Source organism: Lampetra planeri, chromosome 45 (genome assembly GCF_965212315.1).
Source record: "Lampetra planeri chromosome 45, kcLamPlan1.2.h2, whole genome shotgun sequence".
NCBI lineage: Eukaryota > Metazoa > Chordata > Hyperoartia > Petromyzontiformes > Petromyzontidae > Lampetra > Lampetra planeri.
Window position 1 is genome coordinate 8,413,319 of NC_136151.1, and position 15,122 is coordinate 8,428,440.

General features: G+C 48.6%; 1 protein-coding gene across 2 annotated transcripts; it reads right to left on the reverse strand.

The window, feature by feature from the left end:
• Positions 1-1,242: 1,242 nt before the first annotated feature.
• On the reverse strand, positions 1,243-12,964 carry SKP1 (S-phase kinase associated protein 1). Of its 2 annotated transcripts, XM_078614851.1 has the most exons (7): positions 12,819-12,964; positions 10,002-10,100; positions 7,601-7,674; positions 6,239-6,382; positions 3,542-3,682; positions 1,375-1,451; positions 1,243-1,261 (listed from the first exon to the last, which is right to left on the reverse strand). In XM_078614851.1, exons 2-6 carry the CDS (start codon positions 10,096-10,098, stop codon positions 1,416-1,418), a joined length of 492 nt encoding a protein of 163 aa, XP_078470977.1. In that variant the 5' UTR covers positions 10,099-10,100; positions 12,819-12,964; the 3' UTR covers positions 1,243-1,261; positions 1,375-1,415. The 2 variants fall into 2 exon arrangements, with proteins under 2 accessions (XP_078470977.1, XP_078470976.1); XM_078614850.1 differs by lacking the exon at positions 1,243-1,261 and having other exon boundaries at positions 1,278-1,451.
• Between the last annotated feature and the right edge of the window lie 2,158 nt (positions 12,965-15,122).

The window sequence follows — 15,122 nt, forward strand, 5'->3', positions numbered from 1 at the left end:
GTGGTGTGTGTGGCGAGTGTGTGGTGTGGTGAGTGTGTGGCGAGTGTGGTGTGAGTGTGGTGAGTGTGTGGTGTGTGTGGCGAGTGTGTGGCGAGTGTGTGGTGTGGTGAGTGTGTGGTGTGGTGAGTGTGTGGTGTGTGTGGTGAGCGTGGTGTGTGTGTGGTGTGTGTGTGGTGTGGTGAGTGGTGTGGTGAGTGTGTGGCGAGTGTGTGATGTGTTGTGGTGTGTGTGGTGAGTGTGTGGCGTGGCGAGTGAGTGGCGAGTGTGTGGCGAGTGAGTGGCGAGTGAGTGGCAAGTGTGTGGTGAGTAAGTGGTGAGTGTGTGGTGAGTGTGTGGTGAGATCACGTGGTCTAAGCGGGTGTTGAACTGATATGGTCACAAGTCACCGTACAGCATCGTCGCAGGGTGACAGAGGTGAGGGTGTGGTGAGAGAGGTGACAGAGAGGCGAGGTGGTGAGGGATAGGTGAGAGAGGGGTGAGGGAGGAGGTGGTGAGGGAGAGAGGTGGTGAGGGAGAGAGGTGGTGAGGGAGAGAGGTGGTGAGGGAGAGAGGTGGTGAGGGAGAGAGGTGGTGAGGGAGAGAGGTGGTGAGGGAGAGAGGTGGTGAGGGAGAGAGGTGGTGAGGGAGAGAGGTGGTGAGGGAGAGAGGTGGTGAGGGAGAGAGGTGGTGAGGGAGAGAGGTGGTGAGGGAGAGAGGTGGTGAGGGGTGGTGAGGAGGTGGGAGGGCATCTCGGGTTGCAATAGACAATGGGGTGAGCCGGGTGAGGTGAGCGACAAGCGAGAGAGGTGAGCGGTGAAAGAGAGAGGGGGGGGGGGGTGAGCGAGGGGTGAGGGTGATGTGGGCGTGAGGGGTGAGGAGCGTTTGGGAGTTCGTCGCCTGGGTTAAACACAAACAGCGAGAGGTGGGTGGTGAGGGGTGGGTGGTGAGGGGAGGGATGGTGAGGGGGCGGTGGTGAGGGGTGGATGGTGAGGGGGAGGTGGTGAGGGGTGGGTGGTGAGGGGAGGGATGGTGAGGGGTGGGTGGTGAGGGGTGGGTTGTAAGGTGGCGGGTGGTTGAGGGGTGGGGTGGTGAGGGGAGGGATGGTGAGGGGAGGGATGGTGAGGGGAGGGATGGTGAGGGGAGGGATTCCACCTCCCCCTTATAAGTCAGCGCGATAGGGAAAGAGGGTGTGGTGGTGAGTGCGATTGGTGAGTGCGAGTGGTGAGCGCGAGTGGTGAGTGCGAGTGGTGAGTGCGATTGGTGAGTGGTGAGTGCGATTGGTGAGTGTGAGTGGTGAGTGGCGAGTGGTGAGTGGCGAGTGGTGAGTGGCGAGTGGTGAGTGCGAGTGGTGAGTGCGAGTGGTGAGCGCGAGTGGTGAGTGCGATTGGTGAGTGCGAGTGGTGAGTGGTGAGTGCATGCAGCCGAGATCTGCACCCTCACTTCTCCTCACACCACTGGTTCTCCTTGCGAACCTGCAGCAGCACAACATGGAAACGATAAACACGGAGCGATTAGCGACACTCAACAAAACACTATCCACTAAACCACTAAACTCTACACTAGACCACTAAACACTAGCCACTAAACTCTACACTAGACCACTAAACACTAGCCACTAAACTCTACACTAGACCACTAAACACTAGCCACTAAACTCTAATAGACCACTAAACACTAACCACTAAACTCTACACTAAACCACTAAACTCTACACTAAACTACTAAACACTAGCCACTAAACTCTACACTAAACCACTAAACTCTAGCCACTAAACTCTACACTAAACCACTAAACACTAACCACTAAACTCTACACTAAACCACTAAACTCTAGCCACTAAACTCTACACTAAACCACTAAACTCTAGCCACTAAACTCTACACTAAACCACTAAACACTAACCACTAAACTCTACACTAAACCACTAAACACTAACCACTAAACTCTACACTAAACCACTAAACTCTACACTAAACCACTAAACACTAGCCACTACACTCTAATAGACCACTAAACACTAACCACTAAACTCTACACTAAACCACTAAATACTAGCCACTAAACTCTACACTAAACACTAAACCACTAAACTCTACACTAGACCACTAACCACTAAACTCTACACTAGACCACTAAACACTAACCACTAACCACTACACTAAACCACTAAACACTAACCACTAAACTCTACACTAAACCACTAAATACTAGCCACTAAACTCTACACTAAACACTAAACCACTAAACTCTACACTAGACCACTAACCACTAAACTCTACACTAGACCACTAAACACTAACCACTAAACACTACACTAAACCACTAAACACTAACCACTAAACTCTACACTAAACCACTAAATACTAGCCACTAAACTCTACACTAAACACTAAACCACTAAACTCTACACTAAACCACTAAACTCTACACTAGACCACTAACCACTAAACTCTACACTAGACCACTAAACACTAACCACTAAACACTACACTAAACCACTAAACACTAGCCACTAAACTCTACACTAAACCACTAAACACTAGCCACTAAACTCTACACTAAACCACTAAACACTAGCCACTAAACTCTACACTAAACCACTAAACACTAGCCACTAAACTCTACACTAAACCACTAAACACTAGCCACTAAACTCTACACTAAACCACTAAACACTAGCCACTAAACTCTACACTAAACCACTAAACACTAGCCACTAAACTCTACTAGACCACTAAACAGTAAACTCTCTACACCTCCCCGTGTCTCTCTCCCCGTGTCTCTCTCCATCTCCCCGTGTCTCACTCCCCGTGTCTCTCTCCCCGTGTCTTTCTATCTCCCCGTGTCTCTCTCCATCTCCCCGTGTCTCTCTCCATCTCCCCGTGTCTCTCTCCATCTCCCCGTGTCTCTCTCCATCTCCCCGTGTCTCTCTCCATCTCCCCGTGTCTCCCTCCATCTCCCAGTGTCTCTCTCCATCTCCCCGTGTCTCTCTCTCTCCCCGTGTCTCTCTACACCTCCCCGTGTCTCTCTCCCCGTGTCTCTCTACATCTCCCCGTGTCTCACTCCCCGTGTCTCTCTCCCCGTGTCTTTCTATCTCCCCGTGTCTCTCTCCCCGTGTCTCTCTCCCCGTGTCTCTCTCCCCGTGTCTCTCCATCTCCCCGTGTCTCTCTCCCCGTGTCTCTCTCCATCTCCCCGTGTCTCTCTACACCTCCCCGTGTCTCACTCCCCGTGTCTCTCTCCCCGTGTCTTTCTATCTCCCCGTGTCTCTCTCCCCGTGTCTCTCTCCATCTCCCCGTGTCTCTCTCCCCGTGTCTCTCTCCATCTCCCCGTGTATCTCTCCCCGTGTCTCTCCCCATCTCCCCGTGTCTCTCTCCATCTCCGTGTCTCTCTCTCTCCCCGTGTCTCTCTCCATCTCCCCGTGTCTCTCTCCATCTCCCCGTGTCTCTCTCCATCTCCCCGTGTCTCTCTCCATCTCCCCCTCTACACCTCCCCGTGTCTCTCTCCCCGTGTCTCTCCCCGTGTCTCTCTCTACACCTCCCCGTGTATCTCTCCCCCTCCCACCTGTTGTTCCTCCTCCTCTGTGAAGTCGTTCTTAATGTTGAACGTTTTGCGGATTTCCTCTGGGGTCTTGCCCTTGATCATGTTGGCCACAGTCTTGCAGGTGACGTCCAGAAGACCCTTGATGTCCAGGTAGTTAGCGGCCTGAGGTCACAAACCACACCAGGCTATTAGAGACCCATAGAGATACAGAGAGATACATAGAGATACATAGAGACCCTTGATGTCCAGGTAGTTAGCGGCCTGGTATGCAGGAGGTCGCGGGCATGACCCTGCGAGATGTTGACTACCTCGCCTGGCACGCAGGAGGTTGTGGGTTCGATCCCACGACCCTGCGAGATGTCGACTACCTCGCCTGGTACGCAGGAGGTCGCATGCATGACCCTGCGAGATGTTGACTACCTCGCCTGGTACGCAGGAGGTCGCGGGCATGACACTGGGAGATGTCGACTACCTCGCCTGGTACGCAGGAGGTCGTGGGTTGGACCCCTGTGACCCTGCGAGATGTTGACTACCTCGCCTGGTACGCAGGAGGTCGCGTGCGTGACCCTGCAAGATGTTAACTACTTTGCCTGGAACGCAGGAGGTCGTGGGTTCGACCCCGTGACCCTGCGAGATGTTGACTACCTCGCCTGGTACGCAGGAGGTCGTTGGTTCGACCCCCGTGACCCTGCGAGATGTTGACTACCTCGCCTGGTACGCAGGAGGTCGTGGGTTCGACCCCCGTGACCCTGCGAGATGTTGACTACCTCGCCTGGTACGCAGGAGGTCGTTGGTTCGACCCCGTGACCCTGCGAGATGTTGACTACCTCGCCTGGTACGCAGGAGGTCGTTGGTTCGATCCTGTGACCCTGCGAGATGTTGACTACCTCGCCTGGTACGCAGGTGATCGTGGGTTCGACCCCGTGACCCTGCGAGATGTTGACTACCTCGCCTGGTACGCAGGAGGTCGCGGGCATGACCCTGCGAGATGTTGACTACCTCGCCTGGTATGGAGGTCGCGGGCACGACCCTGCGAGATGTTGACTACCTCGCCTGGTACGCAGGAGGTCGTGGGTTCGACCCCGTGACCCTGCGAGATGTTGACTACCTCACCTGGCACGCAGGAGGTCGCGGGTTCGACCCCCGTGACCCTGGGAGATGTTGACTACCTCGCCAGGTACGCAAGAGGTCGTGGGTTCGACCCCGTGACCCTGTAAGATGTTGACTACCTCACCTGGTACGCAGGAGGTCGCGGGCATGACCCTGCGAGATGTTGACTACCTCGCCAGGTACGCAAGAGGTCGTGGGTTCGACCCCGTGACCCTGTAAGATGTTGACTACCTCGCCTGGTACGCAGGAGGTCGCATGCATGACCCTGCGAGATGTTGACTACCTCGCCTGGTACGCAGGAGGTCGCGGGCATGACACTGGGAGATGTCGACTACCTCGCCTGGTACGCAGGAGGTCGTGGGTTGGACCCCTGTGACCCTGCGAGATGTTGACTACCTCGCCTGGTACGCAGGAGGTCGCGTGCGTGACCCTGCAAGATGTTAACTACTTTGCCTGGAACGCAGGAGGTCGTGGGTTCGACCCCGTGACCCTGCGAGATGTTGACTACCTCGCCTGGTACGCAGGAGGTCGTTGGTTCGACCCCCGTGACCCTGCGAGATGTTGACTACCTCGCCTGGTACGCAGGAGGTCGTGGGTTCGACCCCCGTGACCCTGCGAGATGTTGACTACCTCGCCTGGTACGCAGGAGGTCGTTGGTTCGACCCCGTGACCCTGCGAGATGTTGACTACCTCGCCTGGTACGCAGGAGGTCGTTGGTTCGATCCTGTGACCCTGCGAGATGTTGACTACCTCGCCTGGTACGCAGGTGATCGTGGGTTCGACCCCGTGACCCTGCGAGATGTTGACTACCTCGCCTGGTACGCAGGAGGTCGCGGGCATGACCCTGCGAGATGTTGACTACCTCGCCTGGTATGGAGGTCGCGGGCACGACCCTGCGAGATGTTGACTACCTCGCCTGGTACGCAGGAGGTCGTGGGTTCGACCCCGTGACCCTGCGAGATGTTGACTACCTCACCTGGCACGCAGGAGGTCGCGGGTTCGACCCCCGTGACCCTGGGAGATGTTGACTACCTCGCCAGGTACGCAAGAGGTCGTGGGTTCGACCCCGTGACCCTGTAAGATGTTGACTACCTCACCTGGTACGCAGGAGGTCGCGGGCATGACCCTGCGAGATGTTGACTACCTCGCCAGGTACGCAAGAGGTCGTGGGTTCGACCCCGTGACCCTGTAAGATGTTGACTACCTCACCTGGTACGCAGGAGGTCGCGTGCGTGACCCTGCAAGATGTTAACTACTTTGCCTGGTATGTAGGAGGTCGTGGGTTCGACCCCGTGACACTGCGAGATGTTGACTACCTCGCCTGGTACGCAGGAGGTCATGGGTTCGACCCCTGTGACCCTGCGAGATGTTGACTACATCGCCTGGTACGCAGGAGGTCATGGGTTCGACCCCTGTGACCCTGCGAGATGTCGACTACCTCGCCTGGTACGCAGGAGGTCGTGGGTTCGATCCCGTGACCCTGCGAGATGTTAACTACCTCGCCTGGTACGCAGGAGGTCGTGGGTTCGACCCCGTGACCCTGCAAGATGTTGACTACCTCGCCTGGTACGCGGGGCGAGCGAGCGAGCGGGGGGGGTGGACACTCACCAGGATGAGTTCGAACAGCGTGCCCTGATCCACCTTGAGGAACTCCTGGTCCCACACGGGGATGTCATCGGTGCGTTTCTCCTTGTTCTCGTCATCCTCCGGGGGAGGCGGGTCGTCCTTGTGGTGAGTGCACCACTGGATCACCTGGTGAGGAGGTGGGGTGAGGGTGAGGAGGTGGTGACAAGGTGAGTGAAGCAAGTGTGCGGGTGACGATGTGACGGTGACGTGGTGGTTATGATGATGTGGTGGTGACGGTGAGATGATGGTGGTGATGATGATAGTGAGGTGATGATACGGTGGTGGTGATGATGATAGTGAGATGATCACAAGGTGGTGGTGGTGATCAGGATGTGGTGGTGACGGTGAAATGATGGTGGTGATGATGATAGTGAGATGATCATAAGGTGGTGGTGATCAGGATGTGGTGGTGACGGTGAAATGATGGTGGTGATGATGATGATAGTGAGATGATACGGTGGTGGTGATCAGGATGTGGTGGTGACGGTGAAATGATGGTGGTGGTGATGATGATAGTGAGATGATCACAAGGTGGTGGTGACGGTGAAATGATGGTGGTGATGATGATAGTGAGATGATCACAAGGTGGTGGTGGTGATCAGGATGTGGAGGTGACGGTGAAATGATGGTGATGATGATGATAGTGAGATGATAACAAGGTCGTGGTGGTGGTGATCAGGATGTGGTGGTGACGGTGAAATGATGGTGGTGATGATGATGATAGTGAGATGATGTCAAGGTGGTGTTCGTGGTGGTGGTGGTGATCAGGATGTGGTGGTGACGGTGAAATGACGGTGGTGGTGATGATAGTGAGATGATTACAAGGTGGTGGTGGTGGTGATCAGGATGTGGTGGTGACAGTGAAATGATGGTGGTGATGATGATGATAGTGAGATGATCACAAGGTGTTGGTGGTGGTGATCAGGATGTGGTGGTGACGGTGAAATGATGGTGGTGATGATGATGATAGTGAGGTGATGATATGGTGGTGGTGGTGATCAGGATCTGGTGGTGACGGTGAAATGATGGTGGCGATGATGATGATAGTGAGATGATTACAAGGTGGTGGTCATGGTGGTGGTGATCAGGATGTGGTGGTGACGGTGAAATGATGGTGGTGATGATGATAGTGAGGTGATGATACGGTGGTGGTGGTGATCAGGATGTGGTGGTGACGGTGAAATGATGGTGATGATGATGATCGTGAGATGATCATAAGGTGGTCGTGGTGGTGGTGATCAGGATGTGGTGGTGACGGTGAAATGATGGTGGCGGTGATGATGATAGTGAGATGATAAGGTGGTCATGGTGGTGGTGGTGATCAGGATGTGGTAGTGATCTCACCTTCTTGAGGATGGCTGCGTTGACGTTGGGCAGAGGGACAGGGTCTTCATCGCCCTCTTCGTCCATACCCAAATCTAAGTGTCAAGGATGCAAAACACAGAGATGCATGCTCTGAGGTTTTTTCGGTAAAGTCACCAGGTAGGTAAAAAAATTAATAAAAGTAAAATAAAATAAAAAGCACGACGTTTCGGAGGCAACACAAGCTTCCGTCTTCAGGTGGAACCGTCACAGCCACGACAGCTGTATCAAGTAAGCTGTATCAAGTAAGCTGTATCAAGTAAATGAAAGATTACAAGAGCTACCACTCCGTATAAATAATGGTCTTTGTTATGCAGTCTATTCTTAGTCTTAAGCCGCACCTTACCATATTAATAAAAAGTGTGCCGTACTTGGCCCTTCCCCCCCTCTCCAACCATTATATAAACGGAGTGGTAGCTCCTGCAATCTCTCATGTACTTGATACAGCTGTCGTGGCTGTGACGGTTCCACCTGAAGACGGAAGCTTGTGTTGCCTCCGAAACGTCGTGATTTTTATTTTGTTTTATTTTACTTGTACGACAGCCGTATCAAGTAAATGAGAGATTTCAGGAGCTACCACTCCGTTTATATATAATGGTTGGAGAGGGGGGGAAGGGCCAAGTACGGCACACTTTTTATTAATATGGTAAGGTGAGGCTTGAGACCTAAGAATAGACTGCATAACAAAAGACCATTATATAAACGGAGTGGTAACTCTTGTAATCTCTCATTTACGTGATACAGCTGTCGTGGCTGTGACAGTTCCACCTGAAGACGGAAGCTTGTGTTGCCTCCGAAACGTCGTGATTTTTATTTTATTTTTATTAATTTTAATTTTTTACCTACACGGTGACTTTACCGAAAAAACCTAAGAATATGAATCCTTGCAGTCACGAAAGCTTCAAACATAGAGATACAGACAACAAACGCCATTCGCCACTAAGTGGCGGTGATGTCACCACGGCGCTTGTGCCAGGCTATGTGCACTTTGGGGTCACGTGAAAGTGTGGAAGGATTTGTGAGCTCCTCACACAATCCAGCCTACAGGTTAAACCCAGGATGGATCGTAGGCAGGCCAGCCTAAATGTTTCTAACCGGCGAAAATGTTCAATTAGGGGGGACCACGTTTCGCAAGTGTAGAGAAGGGAGGGAATGACTTTGAGCTCTTCAGAAAATCCAGCCTGGTTAAACCCAGGATGGATCGTAGGCAGGCCAGCCTAAGTGTTTCTAACCGGCGAAGATGTTCAATTAGGGGGCTCCACGTTTCGCAAGCATAGAGAAGGGAGGGAATGACTTTGAGCTCCTCAGAAAATCCAGCCTGGTTAAACCCAGGATGGATCGTAGGCAGGCCAGCTTAAATGTGTCTAACCGGCGAAGATGTTCCATTAGGGGGGTCCACGTTTCGCAAGCGTAGAGGAGGGAGGGAATGACTTTGGCCGAGAAGACCTGAAGCTTCGTGCGGAGCGACAGACCAGGTAGCTTCCACACAGCGTTACGCAACCAATGAATAAGTAGAACAAGCAAGCACGCAAGCAAGCAAGCACGCAAGCAAGCAAGCAAGCATGCTAACTTAATATAAAGGATTTAAAAATATTGCCGCTCGACTGATTTGGAGTGAGACCTCTGCTGTCAAACCGGAGCTGGTCATGAGCACACTGCCCAGGTATGGGAAACTCTCCACTCTCTCCACTACTGCCCCATCACCGATTGTGAGTTGTGTGGGTGGAGTGTCTGGTGGTACAAAATACCCAGGCAGGTGCTTAGTTTTGGTGGGGCTGATGGTAAGGCCCCACAAACAAGCTCCAGGTTCAGCAGCAGCACCTCCAACTCCTCCTCTGAGTGAGCAGCAATTACCAGATCATCAGCATACACAACGTGGTTGTGACCAATAGGGGAGCCATCGCTTGACCGCACCCGGGCATCGATCAGCCTTCCCATTATATCTGTACAAGAGGAGTCCTAAGGTACAACCATCGATGGCGTCACGAACTACTTGGTCGAAATAGATGTTAAGTAATGTGTGAGCCAGAGGACATCCCTGTCGCACCCCAAGGTGAACAGGTAATAGCTCCGACTCCCAGCCACGTAGTTTTACCCGAGGCCCGCTCACCATCATGAAGGGTTCTTCATGATTGTGAGCAGAGAGTCAGGGACTCCGAAAGCACGAAGAACAACCCAGAAGCCCAGGCCTACTGATGGTATCATAGTGCCTTAACCATTCTAGATTTGAAGTTTTCGTGACTGCAAGGATTCAAACTCTTTGGTTAACCATGTCTGACACACAGAGATACGGTGTGTATGTGTGGTGAGTGTACGGTGTGTGGTCAGTGCGTGTATGGTGTGTGTGTGTGATGTATCTGTGTGGCGAGCGCGTGTGTCTCACCCTCAAGCATGGTCTTGATGGTCACCGATTGCTTTGCGATCTCCACGTCAACCTCAAAGATCTCTCCATCGGAGCTCTGCAGCTTAATGCTCGACATGACTACACACACACAGACAAAGATTCACCCGCGTAGCCTCAACAGACTGTAGGGGAAAGTGCTGATAGCGAGCACCTGTGAAGGCCGGAACGGTACACAGACACACACACAGACACACACAGCTACACACACACAGACACACACACACACAGCTACACAGACACACAGACACACACACAGCTACACACACACAGACACACACAGACACACACAGACACACACACAGCTACACACACACCGACACACACACAGACTGTAGGGGCAAGTGCTGTTAGCGAGCACCTATGAAGGCCGGCACTGCACACAGGAGGGGGTGGGTGGCCAGCACCACGCCCGGCCGCCTTTGTCTCCCCAGTGGCGATGTTTACACACCGCACCAGGTACTCATTTGAGGCTGAGTCGACCTAGGGGAGGCCCAGGACTGGTTCAGATAATCGTAACCGGTGTTGGCCGTGAGCGGGAATCGAACTCTGATCTCTACATTCAAAACACTAAGGATCTCTGTTGGTAAGTTACATGAGCATTAAACAACGAGTTAAGATCTGAAACTTATTCATATTTAAGGTAAAACGTTACCAACCCCAACACACAAAGGCACCGTCATTATTACCACTATTTTACTCATAGATGCGTAACACTCCGTCTATTTAACTAAGCCTCGCACTTGGTAGAGTTACGCGAACATCACACAAATGAGTTAAGGTGTAAAACTGTGTACATTTAAAATTGAACGTTACTAACATTTACAATAACGATTTAAAACTTTCGTGACTGCAGGGATTCATCTTCTTGGTTCTTTCGGTAAAGTCGCGTAGAATGGAAATAAAAAACGTCGTGAGAATTATTTTATGTTTAATTTTTACTATTTTATTATTTCCATTCTACGTGACTTTACACGAAAACAACCAAGACGCTTAACAATAACATCACACAAACTGCCGATTCGAAACCCCGTAGTCAAACGAATCTCCCCACAATTTACAAACGACAACGTTGACGTTCGAAGCGTTACACGAAGCGGCTTAGAATTAACAATTAAACGAAGTTAATGATTTTAAACCGTTAACCTCCAACGATTTTTTTCCTTTAACAAAAAGCATGAAAAGCCTGCACTAGGCCGCACCCATACCAACCCCTCCCAACGACCCCCCCTTACAATTAAACAAACTTTAACAACAACGAATGTTACGCAAACTGAAGTACGGCGAGTGGACCAACAATCACACGAAATTAAACTTTAATATCCCGTTGTTTGTTAATGCTCTTAACAAACAAGGCCCGAAAGCCGGAAAAGCCTGTGCAAGGCCGCAACCCAACCAACCACTCCCCTCAGCGATCCCCCCTTACAATAAAAACAAACTTTAACAACAATGACCGCTAAACAAACTTTAAAGCACCGCGAGTGTAACAACCACGCGAAATTAGCTTTAAAATCCCGTTGTTTGTGTAATGCTCCTAACAAACAAGGCCTCAAAAAGCCTGCGCTAGGCCGCAGCTGCCGTATCCTCAAAACAATCACCAACCAAACCCTGCCAACGATCCTCCCTCACCATTAAACAAACTTTAACATCGACTAACATCACCCAAAACAAGAACCGCACAAAATTAACTTTAATCTCCCGTTGTTTCTATGTTTTATTGTGCTCTTAACAAAGGCCTAAAAAAGCCTGCGATAGGCCGTATCATCAAAGCAACCACCAAACCAAACGGCGAATCCTTATCACCACTAAACAACGCAAACAACAACTTCAACAACGAACGTTACTACGCAGTTATAAAGTTTAACGTCGCGTGGTTATTTTTTTAAACTTAAACAAACACAAGCTCTGAACGCAACCGCCGTAACCAAAACAACCGCTCAACAGCTCCCCTCGCCACTCAAACACGCAACTTTAACGACGCTAAGCTAACTGGTTAAGTACAGGGAGTGAATAACAACAATAACAACAACGCACTAAATATAACTTTAACCCCCCCCCTCCCCCCGTTGTTTTATCCTTTTAAACAACAAAAAACGTCTCAGTCTGAGCTAGGCCGAAACAGCTACCCACCACCGATCCTTTACAATTAAACCCACACACACAGAACTTAAACGATACACAAAACAAACTCCGGCGAGTAAAACAACAACAATAACAACAACCACACAAAGTAACGTAAACCTTACACGTTGTTTCTATTCCCGCTCTCTTTTTAACACAAATCACGAAAGCCTGCGCTAGGCCGCAAACAACAATCAGCTACCCACCACCGCTCCTTACAATTAAACCCACACACACACAAAACTTAAACGATATACAAACTACGAGTCAAACAACAACAATAACAACAATAACCACACAAAGTAACGTAAACCTTACACGTTGTTTCTATTCCCGCTTTCTTAATAACAAAAAAACACGAAAGCCTGCGCTAGGCCGCAAACAACAATCAGCTACCCACCACCGCTCCTTACAATTAAACCCACACACACAATTTAAATACACAAACCAAACTACGAGTCAAACAACAACAATAACAACTACACAATAACAACCACACAAAGTAACGTAAACCTTACACGTTGTTTCTATTCCCGCTTTCTTCTTAACAAACAAAAAACACGAAAGCCTGCACTAGGCCGCAAACCGCCGTATCCAAAACAACCACCCAGCCCGCCCGCCCCTCACCATTAAAACCACAACAAAAACAACCAAGCGACACACACGACCCACAAGTACCTGCCGCGACTTTGTAACAAGACGAGAGGCTTCTCACCACCACCACAGCAGCAGCAACAACAATAGCAACAACAGCGGAGGTTGTTGAAGTTTAAAAAAAGAATTCAACGCCGAAACTAACGAGATGACAGTTAACAAAATGGCCGCCGACGCCGCGTCACGCGAACCGGAACCGGAAATTGAAGATTTGACGGTTTCTGTGACTGCATCTGGTCCCAACATCAATGTGAGACTTGGGCTCTAAGAAAAGCTAGATTTAAAGATAAAACATTAAAAATTAATAAAAGTAAAATAAAATAGAAATCACGACGTTTCGGAGGCAACAAATTAATAAAAGTAAAGTTAAATAAAAATCACGACGTTTCGGAGGCAACAAATTAATAAAAGTAAAGTAAAATAAAAATCACGACGTTTCGGAGATTCAAATCTAGAACTAGATTTAAAGCTTTCGTGACTGCAAGGATTCATATTATTAAGGGTTTTTTTCGGTAAAGTCACGTAGGTAAAACATTTAAAATTAATAAAAGTAAAAAATAAGAGGAAAAAAGATAAAAATAAAATATTTTAATTTTACTTTTATTAATTTTAATTTTTTATCTACGTGACTTTACCGAAAAAACCTAAGAATATCTAAGAAAAGCTGTCTGGGGTGTGGAACAATCAACTTCAAGGACAGTGCACATCATTATCAAAGTTGGTTCTTTAGCTAAAGTCACGTAGAAGGGAAATGATAAAACAATAGCTTAATTTTTTATTGCTTAATTAATTAGTCATGTAGAAGGGAAATAATAAAATAATTTACAAACTAATTCCCTTCTACGTGACGACTTTACCGAAAGAACCAAGCATATGAATCCCTGCAGTCACGGAAGCTTTAAATCAAAATCATCAGTTGTTTCTTTTTGTTTGCATTTTGACTGCTTGTGTTGAGGTTATTGCAAACATGACGCCTTGTATAAAGGTGTCAGTTTTTGTACCAGTTGAAAGGGTAAAAACCTATTACTATATTTTGCTACTGGTAAAGGAGCTCTCAATACTCTGATAGTGACGCTGTTTTTCAGTTGTACGCCTTTTGGCGTCATCTGGTCCAACATCAATGGAGATAAGGCTCTAAGAAAAGCTGTGTCGGGTGTGGAACAATCAACTTCAAGGACAGTGCACATACATTATCAGAGTTCATATTCTTTGGTTCTTTAGCTAAAGTCACGTAGAGGGGAAATAATAAAATAATAAACATATGTGAGCATTTTTTTTGTTTTTTATTGTTTTATATTTTTATTATTTCATTATTTCCCTTCTACGTGACTTTACGGAAAGAACCAAGAATATGAATCCCTGCAGTCATGAAATCTTTAACTAAAAAATAATATCAGGGTTGTTTCTTTTTGTTTGCATTTTGACTGCTTGTGTTGAGGTTATTGCAAACATGATCCCTTGGATAAAGGTGTCAGTTTTGTACCAGATAAAAGGGTAAAAACCTATTACTATATTTTGCTACTGGTAAAGGAGCTCTCAATACTCTGATAGTGCGCTGTTTTTGAGTTGTACGCCTTTTGGCGTCATCTGGTCCAACACCAATGGAGACTAGGCTCTAAGAAAAGCTGTCTCGGGTGTTGAACAATCAACTTCAAGGACAGTGCACATACATTATCAGAGTTCATATTCTTTGGTTCTTTAGCTAAAGTCACGTAGAGGGGAAATAATAAAATAATAAACATATGTGAGCATTTTTTTTGTTTTTTATTGTTTTATATTTTTATTATTTCATTATTTCCCTTCTACGTGACTTTACGGAAAGAACCAAGAATATGAATCCCTGCAGTCATGAAATCTTTAACTAAAAAATAATATCAGGGTTGTTTCTTTTTGTTTGCATTTTGACTGCTTGTGTTGAGGTTATTGCAAACATGATCCCTTGGATAAAGGTGTCAGTTTTGTACCAGATAAAAGGGTAAAAACCTATTACTATATTTTGCTACTGGTAAAGGAGCTCTCAATACTCTGATAGTGCGCTGTTTTTGAGTTGTACGCCTTTTGGCGTCATCTGGTCCAACACCAATGGAGACTAGGCTCTAAGAAAAGCTGTCTCGGGTGTGGACCAATCAACTTCAAGGACAGTGCATATCATTATCATCATCAGAGTTGTTTCTTTTTGTTTGCATTTTGACTGCTTGTGTTGTGGTTATTGCAAACATGATGCCTTGTATAAAGGTGTCAGTTTTTGTACCAGATAAAAGGGGTAAAAACCTACTACTAGGATTCATACTCTTAGGTTTTTTCGGTAAAGTCACGTAGGTAAAACAT